The 15301-nt window shown below is 38.6% G+C and overlaps 2 protein-coding genes across 2 annotated transcripts in view; one reads left to right on the top strand and one right to left on the bottom strand.

The window, feature by feature from the left end:
• Positions 1 to 9034, top strand: part of ndufb6 (NADH:ubiquinone oxidoreductase subunit B) — a 39434-nt gene extending 30400 nt beyond the window's left edge. The window contains exon 5 of the mRNA XM_053338202.1: positions 9025 to 9034. The gene's annotated coding sequence lies outside the window, so the exon portion shown is untranslated. The remainder of the gene's footprint in view (positions 1 to 9024) is intronic.
• cdkn2a/b (cyclin-dependent kinase inhibitor 2A/B (p15, inhibits CDK4)) lies at positions 483 to 2222 on the bottom strand. The gene is made up of 2 exons (XM_053338211.1): positions 2094 to 2222; positions 483 to 848 (listed from the first exon to the last, which is right to left on the bottom strand). Exons 1-2 carry the CDS (start codon positions 2220 to 2222, stop codon positions 597 to 599), a joined length of 381 nt encoding a protein of 126 aa, XP_053194186.1. The 3' UTR covers positions 483 to 596.
• Positions 9035 to 15301: the final 6267 nt, after the last annotated feature.

The raw sequence follows: 15301 nt of genomic DNA, 5'->3' as shown, positions 1-15301 counted from the left end.
ACAGCAAAGTGTATGCAGATCGGTTAGTTAATCTCTTCTACACACACACACACACACACACACACACACACACACACACACACACACATTTGCATACATGTGCAAATATCCTCAATCGCTTTCGTGTTATATGGTTAAATATAAATACAGATATATCAGAATACGGAAATATCATCAAGTTAACAAAAACGAACCATCATCTTATTTAAAATTTTACAGGCCGACAGCTCCCACTGTTAAACTGTAGGCCTACAGTAGGATTTCCTAAAGATTTTTAACAATATTTCGATGATTCAACGGAAGCCGAAAGTACAATAAATCATGACAAAGTTTCCGTAAATGTCTGAACACCCTGAAATGCCAGGCTTTAAAGCAATATTATCTCTTCTTATTTAATATATCACCGACCCTACGCCGACTCATAATCATGAATTCGTTAAAAATAAAATAATGGCTTCTATTCAGCAAAAAAAGCAGTCAAATAAATATAAGTCAAATTTACAGCAGAATAGTCTTTGTGTAATTTAGGCTCCAGGCCTGTTGGGCCCAGTTTCAGCAGCCTGTCCCCAAACTAGGCATCACAGCGTCAGGGTGTTTTACAAAGTGTCCAGGAAAGCCACCACATCTGCATGACCACTCTGCCTGGCCAAATCGATAGGCCGACAGTCTGTGTTATCCTTGACATGCGGGTCAGCCACGAACTGTACCAGCAGCCGTACAGTGTCCAGAAAGCCCATCCTGGCCGCATCATGCAGCGGTGTGGTGCCGGTGGGTCCGTCCGCCACGTTAGGATCCGCTCCGTGCCTCAATAACACCTGAGCCACCGGTGTGCTGCCCATCATCATGACCTTCATAAAAATATAACCATGAGTGTCATTTAATTTGATTAGAAGAGTATTTTAAAAAAATCTATTCAGTTATTCTGAAATCTTACAGAAAACACAGAAGATTTTAGACATTTCACATTTAAGAAAAAGAAAAAAAGATGACTTATTAGTTTTGCTCTGGCCTACTTTTCAATCAAATGCTGACTCAAGTTTGGAAATGTGGCAACATTGACACACATGTAGTATAACACAATGTCCCATTTGCACTATAATTCATTATATTTGAACCAATATTTTTTTGAATGGAAAGAGGAGTGCAGAGCCTCTGGGAAGCATTGGGTCTGCTATTAATTTTTAACTCAGCAAAACAATGCAACGTGACAATGAAACCAACAGCGCATCTAACATGACTTGTTTAACAACATTTTAAAGGTTCCATGCACTTTAGTTTCGTTTCATTATCATAATCTTAAAGATAAATACTGTAGCCAAAGGTGATTTGTGACTATTTCCTCGATAAACTTTGATAATGCAGTTAGTGATAACGCACGGCACACGGGCTGAGAGGCGTCAGTCTTTTCAAAAACATATTTAAAAATGTACAACAATATGTTCTGATTAAAGATGATATGTCACGGGCAACACATTTGTTGTTGTAATATCCCATTTCAAAGAAAAACAACAGGATACGTCCCAAATGGATGAGAACTGTTTTTGTGTGGACTGGGTATAGTGCGTAATGCGCATCTGGAGCTGGCCTATTATTTTCATGAGAATATAGCCTTATTATATTTTTATCGCAAGTATATATTCTATACCAGGCTGTTTCATCATCTATAGGTCTATCCCATTTTTAAATAGAAACTATTGTTTTTTTAGCTCGATCAAAAACAACGCAGTGCCCAAATAAAAAACCAATGTCAAAACAGTTTCGTTTCATTTATCTCGGTGCGATTTTTTATTACATGATCACGAATGGAAACTTGGACTGTATTCTTCCTCAATAAAATAAAGCCAAAGTTTGATTAGTGTAGTCCATGGTCCAAAGATTCACGGGACTCTGCGTCACTGTGTGCGCCTTACTTTTTTCAGAAAGTAAATAACACCAAACAGCCTGGTTTAAAATGGTTTCCCTGGTCAATACTGGCTGTATTTGGTTGTTGATGTCTGTGAAGCATAGGCAGAGGTTGGTGGTGTCTGTTAAGCGCATTTAAGTGCAAAATGTGTCTTTTATCTTCCGATGAACGCGCATCTGGTGACACTGACCTGTAGAGCGGTTCGTCCAAAGCGATTCACCCCGTTAACTTCAGCCCCTTCCCGGAGGAGACACTCCACAGCTACCGTGTTTCCCTGCGCCGCTGCTGTAGTCAGATCATCCTCGAGAGTCATTGTCATGTCCCAAACTCTGCAGCAGCGATAACCTCCGTGACAGATTGCTTTGACAGGTAGCCTGAAGATGCGTCTGTTTAGGGAACGAGAACAGCTCGCAAACAGGCAGGAGAGAAGAACTGCAGCTTGTGATAGAGGTGTAGTCCTCGACTGTCCCGGCTTGTCACTTTGTCCGGCTCACCGGTCGTCTGGCTGGGATAAGTAAGCCGTGCACCATCGCCTGTCCAGCTGTAGCTCGGTGTGTGTCTGGGCTTGCCTGTATTTTGAATGGGTGACGTAATTGTCTGTTGCTGCAGTGGCGCGATTGTGCGCATGCGCCGGAACTAGTTTTGACAGCAGGAGCACATTTTGCTTCCGTCTGCTCACATTAAGCATCCATGGCTCCTCCTTATCGCGCTGTGGAGTGATGGAAACCAACTCCTCCCGACGACTGTGACAGAATCACAACAACATCAAACTGTATCTGGTGGTTAAATTATATCACACGATCTCCTTTTTGCAGTTTGGAGTTTGCTTGTCATTCTTCAAGTTCCCATTTATTCCCACTTAACTTTAAGCCAAGAAGTCAAAATGGAAATTTGAATTCGAACTGGTAAAACTCCATCAGCTGAAGACGATGTGTCATATGCTTGATTGATTGAAAGCTCTCAGAAAAGGTTGTTTTGCTCTTTACAGATAAATCAGTAGCTGATTTATCTGTAAAGACAAAAACAGCTAATTGACAAGGAAGCTTATCAGTTATTTACCTTCACTGCAAAACAACATAATATGATAACAGAAAAGATTTTGTAAGGCAGGCAAAATGGTTGAAGACCCCAAAGAGGAGGAGTTTGTCTGTCACCTGATTACCTCGCTCCAGGGCTTACAGGGCAAAACTGAGGCTGTATTACTGGGCTTTTAGATCACATCCATTTCTTTAAAAAATCTAACACAACATTTGTAGGGCCTGTGTTTGATGTAGTGATAATAAAATATGACTCAGGGAGGCTGGTTTTAGTACTATATAATTGTTTTGGAAGGCTTATCAGGCACCCAAAACCTCCACAGCAGTTTATAGTGTATGAAATGGAGTCCAGTTCCTGCACTGTAGGGGTGGCAAAGCAAATCCTGAAACCGCCCCCAGAGTCCCAGAGCTCCAGGGGAGCTCAGGATTTCCTCGACTGGCAATCCAGCCTTAGCGTCTGCACTAAAATACCTGAAATTTATATAAAACATCAAACAAAGCTCTCTGTTTTACGTCAACTACGACAAACTGGAATAAACCGGAATCAAATTTGGGTCAGTTTTTGCTGAGCAGACGAAAATAGATTTTTAACTGGGTGGTGGCTATGACAGCTGATTCGTATTAAGGAGCCAGTGGACCCAGTGCATCATCTCAATAGAGGCCTTTCACAGACTGACTGGAATTCCTGTCTACCTCCAAAATGGCAGAGTCAACAATTACTGTGTGAAACAATAGTTGCCATTTCTATAAGAAGATGCTTAATATATCAGTCTATTATAAAAGGAAACTATTGACAGGTGAAGCTGTGATTTTCATGCTTCTCCATTGTTTAACCACAGCAGTAAATTAAGTAAGTAAGCAAGTTTCTCATTTACTGTTACCACTCATCACACGTGGATATAATGGAAAATAGACAACCACATAAAACTGTGTGCAAGGTCTATGCTAGGAATGTGCCCAGTAATTGTTTAGTAAATGAATGTATGTGGTGTGAGACGAGGATGGATAGACTCATTGTTTGTCAAAATGGGTTGCTATAGCTGCACCTCTAAAATACAACACATAAAGGGTGACAATGGGCTATGACTGAGGAGGGTTAGTATTTAAAAGTGCGCCCAATGGCTACATTACACTCTTTAATTAAATAGAATTCAATCAAAAGGTGGTCCAGGTGTTATTTAGACAAAGGTTATTTAAACCTGCACTGGCTTGTAAAATCTAGCCTGTGTTCACTCAGCGTGGGCGGTGCTAGGGTGTTATCTATCAGCTCATTTTTGTCATTGCAAAGTAAACTGAAACATAAAGTGCAGCAAGCTCCTTACCTACTGAGACCAATAAAAAACTGCTGATTTTGCAATTAAAAACACAACACATATGACAAGTTTGATTTCACAGATGGTGGTTATTCAGCATGTCTGTGGGCAGCTGAATAGTTCTCTATTCCATTCCTTGTATGAGTGGTGAGTGTGAAAGCATTTAGTTTGACACACAACCACATACGGAAATTTTAAAGTTGTATTGTTAAATTTAATTATATCCAGATTGTCAGCCAGGTCTTAATTACTCCGCACCATAAAGTCACATTCTCGAGTCAATAAAATCACAATAAAAAGGAAGTTCACATTACCACAGCCAGTTTAGAGCACTGACAAACATATTTCATCTACAGTATCCCTCTGAAAAGTCAGCTAACCCCTCTGTGGGTGCATAAGTTAAAAACTACTTTTGTTAGCGGATATATAAGATAACTATTAAAGGCCACTTTGAATTTAGTTTTCCCCACTGGCAGAAGTTGTAGTTTTTTATTACTTTCACACAATGTAGAAATGATTAAACATAATTAAATGTTTTGCATTCACAATCGTACAAGAAGTACATACATAAAAATGCATTTGATGTGTCAAAAATTATCATTATGTGACAGGATGGTCATATTATGTTGTTATTATATGATTATTACTGATGCATTACTGCATTAACAGCATTTTTAAATTGCAGCAAGTCGAGGTGGAAGTCTTTTTAACTACTCTTACACATATTTGTATAATTGTGTATAAGACAATCATGTTTTGCGTGTAAAGTTAAAATCTGAAAGTAACAAAGATATGTCCAATAAACATAGTGTACTATTTTCCTATTTTGATATACTCAATATTAAAATACTCATGTAGTCTAAAGTAAAAGTATCTCAAAAGATGTTTTTTACAGTTAAGATTTTGTGAGTTTGTGTAAGGGGAGGAATGAAATGATCCAAATGATTATTGATTATCACATGACTTGGCAGTTCATCAACTGCATGTTGATTTAACATAATAATTCTCGGTTTATTGCAGCCGTTACAGTATTAGAGTCAAAGAGTCAGAGTGTGTGTCAATTAATTCTTAGTTTATCGGTGTAAATGTGAGCAGACCTGTGTGGAATGTGTACTTGTCTGGGGGTTCACAGCCTGTAGCGATGGAGGTTGAGTGTGGGTGGAGGTGTGTTGGTCTGGAAGTCCCCTGTGTGCGCACGCATGTGTGACTTTGTGTGCTTTTATGTGAGTGTGTGACTGTGTGTTTGGTGTGAAAAAAGAGCACTGAGAATGATTACAGACGTTATGGCTTATATGCCTTTTATGTTCTGTTTAAAGTATGGAAGAGTAAACAGTTCATAATTTTAAACAGTGAAAAAAAAAGGGATTTGTGGGTGACAATTAAAGTCAAGGCCATCATCAAACATGTCTTACTCAGTGGTTTTTCTTTGTAGGGCTCGACTTCATGACATAAGTGCATTTGGAACGTTCTTTTGGTCAGAAAAAATGCTTTAGGAAGAAAGTCCTCCTTTTCATTGCTAAATTTAGCTGCTTAGTTTGGAGGAAAGTGGTCAATAGTGATGTGGCCATCATTGTGATCTGTCAGTGAACCTCCTCTGAGCTGCATACCTCAGTTTAGCTGTTGAGTGTTACAGTATGTGGCTTTTAAATAATGAGTGAATGAAACTTATACGCCAACTTGGTCATTCAGATTTTTTTTGTTGTTGTTTTTTTGTTTGTTTTTTAAATGTCTTATCGTTCACACTTCGATCTGTACTGAATACTGTTTTGCATACTAACATAGTTGTGCAATCCAAACCACTGTTGTCGACAGCCAGAGAGGGGAATACCTACTTTCTGATTCCCATCGAATGAAATCACCTCCTGTTGAAATTCTCCCTTTTTTTTTCAAAACTGTTTTTAAAAGTTTTTACTGGCTGGCTGGCTGGCTGGCTGGCTGGCTGGCTGGCCCTGTTTATGAATGAACACTTGACACATTTACACAAATATGATTATTATTCTTTACACGTATTGCCACTCAATCTAGATGTATCTTCAGTGATACAGTGACATGACACAAACTCTAGGTCAGATTCTGTGTTTTTTTTGTTTAGTTCTAGTACTCTTCCTCTGTCATTTCCTCATCATAGAAAAGATACATTTTGAATATTATGGCCAGTAGTTAACTTCAAATATAGTATACATTAAAATGTTGTATTTCAGTTTCTTCAAGGCAAACACATTTAAGAAATGTGCTATAACTGTCATGCATCTCCTTTATTTTGCCTCCACCCAGTGGCATCAGCAGACACTATGGAGCTAGTTTTCATAAGGCCATGTAGAAACACACTCTTATTGATAGTCTCTCATTGTAAGCACTTCTACACAATATGTGGTATTTCACCAAGCTATGATGAGCAGCGGCTCTGCCCTACTTACACACTGGCCTTTCACATTGTTCTATTTTTTCATTGCCTGGTGTTATTTGTGTCTTATCCTACTCTAACACTTCTCAGATTAATTCATATGATGTTACACAAACTGTTTTTAGACCTGCTTTGTATCACTGTTCTTTACGACACACAAAACATTACTAGAAGGTCCCTATCATGGTTCAGTTTGACTCATTTGTCCCGAGAAGACCTACACACACAGATCCAACCCTGCCTCTGCAATTTGCAGACCGCACATTTCTTCAAAGGCACATCAAAACTGTGTCTTAGGTTAAACACACACTATTCAGTATACAGTATTGCTGATAAAGCCTTTGTTATGTTGGCATTTTTGCTTTGAAGCCCTCCTGCCAGAATGCTTTACATGATCAGAGCCATGACCGCCAGACAGAGGGAGGATGCCTCATAGTTGAGGTTACTGTTTTTTAATACCCTCATAATTGATCCATTCATTCCAGTCATAATATGCAGTCAGTCTTAAATTCTTTCTTCTGTACTCATCTTGTCCATAATACAATAGAATAAATCACACTTTGCTATACAGTGAAACTGTTTATTGAATATTTTCCTTGATAATTTTTATTTACAATGCTCTTCTCGCAATTCTCAGTCATCTAAAAGCTGACTATAATTCATTCAAGAGGAAGTGGTGTTGTACATGTTGCTCACTGATAGCTTTGTCTCTCATTTTTGAGGCCGGTTTGACCTTTAGCTTGGCAGACATTTCTACAGAATCAGAGGTGTCAATTATTCAATTTTATGTTCCCAAGAAGAAGCAGTCCGCTTATATTCAATAGTGACACCACCCACCTGTATTAGACTGAAACATCTCCTGTCAAATCAATTACTAACCAGACTGGTTTCATTTTGAGACAAATAATGTACCTCTAAATATAAGACTGGTTATCTACAGTGTGCTATTTTGTGTTTGTGATGTATTATATTTCAATTTTGGCCACTCAACTCCACACTTTAGTGTGTGTAGGCTTTTTTAAATGTTTTATTTATAAAACCATTTAAAGCCATTCCCAAATACTTAATGGCAGCTCAAGCTTATATTTCCATATACTGGTGTTCATTTAGGCACCAAATGTCAAGCACAATCGAAAGGTTGTCTGGCCTCTTGGTAAACACTTAATCATACTCATGGTACCTGGAGTGGTTTCAGGTCTTCGTAAACACCTGCAATTTAATGTATTCTTACTAATTTAGCATGTTGACAGATTACTTTTAACTTCTAAACGAAAAAAACATTACCATCTTCACGAAAGCTGAAAGCTAGATTTGAGTCACACTTTTCTAAATCACTTCTGGTTTTGTTTTCTCAGATGTGAGAGAAGTATTGACAAATTTATACGTTCATTAATTCATAGTCTTTACAGTCGTGTTTGTGGTGTTTGCTTGTCAAACACGGTGAGCACAGTAAATCCCACTGTTTTAGATTTAGTCTGGTGAGTGTAGTGTGTGCCACCCACTTCCCACAGATGATATCAATAAGCTGTTTGTGACTGTATCGGAGGCATATAAGGCCACAGATTTTCTAGGACTTGGCGGCAAATGGATAGCAGGAGTAAAGAGGGAGGAAGAGAGGGAGGTAGCTTCTCTTTAGGTCCTGTTTTCTTGTTGAGCCTGTCACATGCACATTGAGCAGCCAACGCCTACGTATGACCACTGGGCCACCTCAATGCTGAAATAGATAGGCAAATGGAAAGAGTTAGACAGCTAAAGGGGGAAATAATTAACTGTCAAAAGGCTAACATACAATGGTTAAATAGTTGACTGCTCTCACAAGGAGTCTATTGTCCATTTATAAGAAAACTGCCTTGGGTCAGAGTTCGGGCACAAGCTTATATTGAAGTTTATCTATATTTAATGTAGAGGTAGTGAAATGTACTGTGTAGTCAGTTCACAGCTGTTTGTTTTTTCAGGAAGCACACAGGATGATAAAGCCATATGTCCTGGATAATAAAGGCAGCATTTACTTCCATGCTCGAACAATGATTAACTAGTTGGTGACATCATTTCTGCTTATTATGACAGTGATTACTGGCAGCACCTGCAGATATGCTTAGCATGCAAGAAAAGTGTCTTTAAAACCTGTTTCTAAGTTACTGGGAACACTTGGTCAAGAGTCTTCTTTATTATCATATAAATATATGCATGAAAATAATTGTTTTTTAAAGGTGCAATCAGTGCTTCTTTTGTGTTGCATTACTACAAAACTGATTCTCGACTACTTTATTTGTGGTTGGTTGCTAGGACAAAGGACAGGTTCCAATTTTTTTAAAGTCCTAAACCAATAATCAGGTTCCCTAATGAAAGTTGACGTTTTTCTTGCTGTAATAATTTCGCCTGTTCATACTTACCATTAAGAAACTTGTACAATGTAAGTAATTGGGGATGAGATCTGCAGTCCTTCCTTTCCTTTTGTGCAAAAACATATTTGAAAGTTTATTTCAAACTAATATGAGACTCCAGCCATCCAAATGAGCCAAATCAAGTCAATATCTCTCAAAGTCAATGCCTTTTTAGTGCCCGATTCCCTTTTTAGTTAAGATCTTCCCACTGCAGCTGAACAGGAAACACAAACAGGGATTAGTTTTTTACTAAAATGACTCAGATGCTCAAGCCTCATATTATCTTCAGATAAAACTACATTTTTGCTCAAAATGAGGGCTACGGATTTTGTTGCCCATCACCTACATTGTAAGTGCATTTGGGAGTTCTTCTAATTGTTGTTATGAACAGGATGAACAATTACAACAAGAAAAACCTGTTTCAGTGTTCATATTGGCACCTGACATCCTCTGTGACAAATTGTGATCCTACCCTTTAACCAGGAAATGCACCAGTGACAGGGTAGCAAAAAAACAAGTGTCAAGTGACTCACCACATGAGAATCAGTCTCACATTCGTGCCAATGCTTGACAGATAATTATTCAGCAGTAGGGCTTAATCTGGAGTAATAATACTTTTTGTATACTATCGACTAATTTTCGAACCAGCAGCAACAGTCAAGCTGGAAACACGATTCTCATTGTTCCACATTGCACCTATCAAGTAATTTACAGTAGTTGGAAGCAGCATATTCCTCCACAGTCTTGAGGATGTAAAACTCTGAGGTTTTTCAGTATAATGTAACATCAGATCTTCCCCTTGATGAGTTCCGGCCAAAGCTAGTCATGTCTGCTCTCTGAGGTGCGTGGGTGGCCGAAAAGCCTTCTGGCATCTGAGAATCCAGCCTCATTGAAATGTTTGGTATTTATTACAGAAAGATTAGTTTAGATTAGGGAATTTACAAATAGCTTAGTTTTCTAAAATCAACTTTAAGGAAGAATATGCCTAATAAATGTGTTGTTCCTGTTTTTTTTCTAATAATAGCCTACTTATGCTCCCACCTCTTTATGAAGATATATAAGAACATATTTTGTTATTTACATAACAGAGCAAATAATCTGCAGCTCTGATAAAAGGTGAGCTTCAGCACACGTGTTTACTCTTTGCTGAGGGTGTGGTCAGTTGTCTCTGCCCTGCTGTTTTTCTTGTTGTCAGCACTGCAACTCTCACTCTTGGTCTTTGGATTGTCATTGTGTACTGTGTACAGTAAAAGTTGTTTCTGTTTTCTGCTCTGTGATATTCGCTCACATGAAATGATCTGGCGTTGAGAAATATCAGTTCTGCACATGCTACTGTATGCTGCCTGTCTTCCTGTGTGTTCATTGCTATTCACTGAGGGGGTGTTTACCAAATGGATTGGAGACGGTTACTCAGTGGAGATACACTTCTGTGGTCTGATTCTACCACTTTAAAAACATTACTGGATACAACAGAAGTTTGAATAAGACATTTACAAGAACGCTAGTGTTTATATCCAAGAAAACAATGCTATTTAACTTGCAACACTTAAAAAAATATGCTTAAATGTGTTATTGTATCTTAGTATAGTAGGTGACTGCTGAATATGAACTAGATCTTGTTCCTATTCATTTTTTGATATACAAGACAGAAAGAGAAACCTATCAGCAGAATTAAATAACATGATAAGCCGCTGTTAGATCCTATAATTGCCTATAAAAGTACAATGACTCATACGTTTCGTGCCATTTTAATGATAGTTGCTACGTTTAATGACAGACCTTTGCTTTTCTGATAAGAAAATGCATTTTGATCGGTATAAAATACTTTTACAGCCATCATCACATTTTTATCACTGTTATCTTTATGATTATTATTTTATGTTTAGCGTACTTCAGTTTACCTTGGTAAAAGTTCATTGCTCTACTTTAGTTTACTGTGTGGGTTTTTTTTTGTCTGACATCTTACCACCAGGGGGCAGAATTGATTCTAAATTAGACTGAGGTTATCTAATGGATGTGTGACACACTGGTGTTTTTCCACCTGTACAGATATGCTCACAATTATATGGTATATATAGATATGGTTAAGTCTTCATTATTATGTAAGATAGAAGGAGTGACTGTTATTAATCATCAATTATCCTGCAGCGCAACATATTCATGATAACTTACACAAGTAAAGTTCATCACATCATGCAATACCTGAAAGGTTTAGATCTATAAAAGTTTATTTACAATTTCTGAACATATCTGAGTGAACGTTACTGCAATATTTTGATATTTGATTCTCTTTGCACTGCTTCATCACTCATTTTGTCACAGTGAATAATGCAGTTATTGCCTATCAAAATTAACAAGACCCCAATGAACAAAAGAAATCTAAGATTATTGAGACCAAATGTTGGATGTTGAAGTCAGCGGAGAGGAGATAGAGGCTGTGGCCGTGCGGTTTGAGCTACATTCAGACAGATAATGCGAGTAGTCAGCCCCCCTTCCCTCTGCCTCCTACATCAACACCATCCCTCCGGGCAATATGAGACGTCTGGGAGAGCAGAAGGGTGAAACTGGAGAGATGGCGCAGTCACTGGCCCATGTAATAGAACGATAGAGGAGTATGCCGGCGTGGACACACACACACGCACACGCACACACACACACACACACACACACACACACACACACACACACACACACACACAATGTAAGTTTTATGTTAATATGCTGAGCAGTTGGATTTGGCAGTGTTTGGAGAGTAACCAGCAGTCCAGCCCTAATTTCAGCAGTAATTTAATATTTTTAGGGTTCATATAATTTTAATGAAGTAACTTTTGAAAATAAGAGTGATTCACAACTGGTACACCTCAAATAAAAGTGTTAAAAGCATTAACTTAAACAATGCAGACACAATGGGACTTCAAGAAATGACATTACTTTTTAACAGCCTAGGCAAAGTCTTCTAAGTCCTCCAGACAAAAAGACAAGTATAGGGATAAGGTGGCATTCAGTGAGTGTTTATGGTAGCATGAAGTTTGGTAGATGTCAAGCCAAAACTGACCTATAATCCAACTGGATGAAAAAACACACAAATCATACAAGTGGGAAAAAGAAAATTTAATGAAGGGAGAGCAAGTGTGTATTTACAAAAGCTGTTTACAAGCACACACCTGTTGGTAAGAAACAAAACAACCCATCCCACTCATTTGGTGCTCCCTCCCACATTTGGCGCCTTAGGCAACCACCTATGTGGTCCATGCCTCGGGCCGCTCCTGTGCACATTCATTTAAGATTTTGCTGCACACATTGAAAATAGTGAATAATTAAAAGAAATAACTTCTAAACACATCTGTGGTGCTTTATGTAGCACAAACACATATTGCATGAGGCTTGTAAATGCAGGGAGGGAATATTTTTCTGCCTCCAGGATGGTAATTTCTGTGTTTACTACTGGCCCAGCACCTTTAACAGCTTCCTGTCATGTGATCTGACTGTCTCCAAGAGGTCTGGACCAAACACCTGTCGTCAGGAAGCAGGGAGGGGAGGCCTGGATCTCTCATTAGGGACTAGAGAATTACCATAGCAAACACGTAAACACAGACATGAACGTGGGCAGATGGACATTTAGACTGTCTACCTGTCTGTCTGTATGGATGTATAGCCCATGTACAGGCATATTCATATATACTGTGTGAATATGAATATGTATTAAATGTATGTAATTCTTGTATTAAATGTATGTAATGTAATGTAATTCTATGTATTTAATTTTTTTGTTTGTTTATTTTCTTTCCCAGATTTTTATGAAATACTATGAATGTTGTAATTGACACAAACTATGGCATGGTTATATTATCATGTTAATTTCAGTTAATCTGATGCATAAGCTATAGTATGGTATTCCTATATCTCCTGTGTTGATATTTAAAAAAAACAAAAAAACAAAAAAGAATACAAAATAGAGTGGAAATAATGATTATATAAGATCTAATAATATGGTTTTTTTACTGTAAAGGAACTAAGGGACAGGGGGTGGGGGTCAAAATATGGATGGGAGAGTGGGTAAAGAGTGGTTTAACTTATAATCAGGATCATAGGAGGGCTACATAGAAAAAAAATGCATTTCAAAGTTGTTTGAACTATGTGAATGTTCAAATAACCCCAGAAAAAAAGCCTGTCTGTTGTCTTCACAGGTCTCTGACAGACAGTCTCATAAATTCACAACCTGGTGTACTGTATGTTTTCTTTTTATTATTTCAGCATATCCAAACCAATTTACCAAGGCATAATTTGTAAGAATGAAAAGTCATCAAAGTTTCCGTGTGAAAATCATTTAAATCAATTTGCCAACAGCAACATCCACATGACGAAAACAAACAAATACCCCATTGTCTGGCAGTGCACGTGACAGCCACACGACACACAGTCTGGGAAACAAACACAAATTCCACTTACAGATGGTGAAGAATGTGTCATAAATCATTGTTAACTCCTAATTTGATCTGCACTCATTTCACAACTGTCCACCTGAGGATGAGGCACCTTGTACAACACGCCGCCACTAGATGGCACTGTGCTGACAGCGATATCCTCCTCTCAGAGCACACTGACCTTATTCCCTATCTATCTAATTACACATTAGACCTGTAATATGCCATTCCACATCCATGGGTCTCAGATGAATGGTTTCCCCCTCCCTTCCTCTTCTCATCTCTCTCTCCTCCTATCCTTCCCTTTTTCCTCCCCCCATCTTCACACTGTTCCGGCCAGCTTCCCTCAATTACTGTCACGGGCAGGCCACAACATCGGGGGAGGCTCTGTGTGTGGAATTGGATGGTGGGGTGGGAGAGGAGGAGGAGGAGATGTGTATATGTATGTGATGAGAGGAGGAGACAGTTGCTGACATACCAGAGCACGCTATATGTTTACAGGTGTGTTTGTATGTGTGTGGGCATGCGTGCCTGTTTCCCAGCCTGTACGTTTGTGTTTGTGTGATATACCCATGGGGCAATTGCTTGCCACACACCAACGCTGATGTGAAGGGTAAATATATTCCACTTAAAATGAATCTATTGCCCGTTGCTAGTTAAACTGCAAAAAACGACACCAGCTGTAATAATTGTGAGGATTAGACTGTATGTTCAGCCATATTCATGGTCAAAAGTAAGCAGGATTGCTTTTGTTTAAGGTATTTTCGCTCATATTTGACACTGTGCAGTGTGCAGGACACAGATGGATAACTCATGTTCAGTACTGATTCTAACATATTACATAATGCACACTTTTGACACCTTACGTTTATGTTTTATTGAAGCATATCCTATTATGAAGGGTTTTCTTTTTCTTTCCGACATCTTTATTTTGGCATTTATATTAGCTTTCAACATAATTAGATCACTTTCAAAGTTCAGTGTGATATTGTTCAACCAACCTGAAGAATGTAAAATATAACTGGACATCCCAATTATGTGATAGATGTTGAGAATTGTGCAGTTTCACTGGTTGCTGGTTATGTAGACAGGCATCATTTTACCTAAACCAGGGGCCATAAAACTTAACTTAGTTTAACAAAGTTTAGTTTTTATACCACTAATATATATTTATTTTCTACCAAAACTCCTCTAATGGTACAAAGGAAACACACATACCAGAAAATACTCACACATCTTAAACTACAACACGTTTAACCCCCCTGTTGTCCTCAGGTCAAGGAAGGACAGAAGGAAGGAAGGAAAGGAGAAAGTAAGAAAAGAGGAAGGAAGTAAGGAGAGAAGGAAGGGAGAAAGGAAGGAAGGAAGGAAGGAAGGTAGGAAGGAAAGGAGGAAGGAGGGAGGGAGGAAAGGAGGAAGGAAAGGAGGAAGGAAGGAAGGAAGGAAGGAAAGGAGTAAGGAGGGACGGAGGAAAAGAGGAAGGAGGAAAAGAGGAAGGAAGTAAGGAGAGAAGGAAGGGAGGAAGGAAGGAAAGAAGGAAAGAAAGAAAGAGTGAAGGAGGGGAAGAAGGAAGGAAAGAAGGAACAGTCAAAGGAGACGGGGTCAATTTAACCCGGGAGGACGACACAAGGGTTAAAGATTGTGCCTTTACAATTTTTGTAATTTTTGTCCTTTTAAGAGACAGAGAATGTGAAAAGAGAAAGAAAGAGAGAGATGTGATGCAACAGAGGTCTTCTGTTGGATTCAAACCAATCATGCTGTGACATGGTGCTGTATGCATACTGGATCACTTTTCGACCATGACACCCCAATATTTCTACATGCATACAGATTGTT

Source organism: Scomber japonicus, chromosome 2 (genome assembly GCF_027409825.1).
Source record: "Scomber japonicus isolate fScoJap1 chromosome 2, fScoJap1.pri, whole genome shotgun sequence".
Classification (NCBI taxonomy): domain Eukaryota; kingdom Metazoa; phylum Chordata; class Actinopteri; order Scombriformes; family Scombridae; genus Scomber; species Scomber japonicus.
This window is presented reverse-complemented; position numbering and strand designations above follow the sequence as displayed.

Bases quoted from the DNA above. Each gene is read 5' to 3' on its own strand.
- cdkn2a/b (XM_053338211.1), bottom strand. From the start codon at position 2,222: ATGACAATGACTCTCGAGGATGATCTGACTACAGCAGCGGCGCAGGGA. The intron at 849-2,093 runs GTCAGTGTCACC...ATTTTTATGAAG, and splicing joins TTGGACGAACCGCTCTACAG to GTCATGATGATGGGCAGCAC.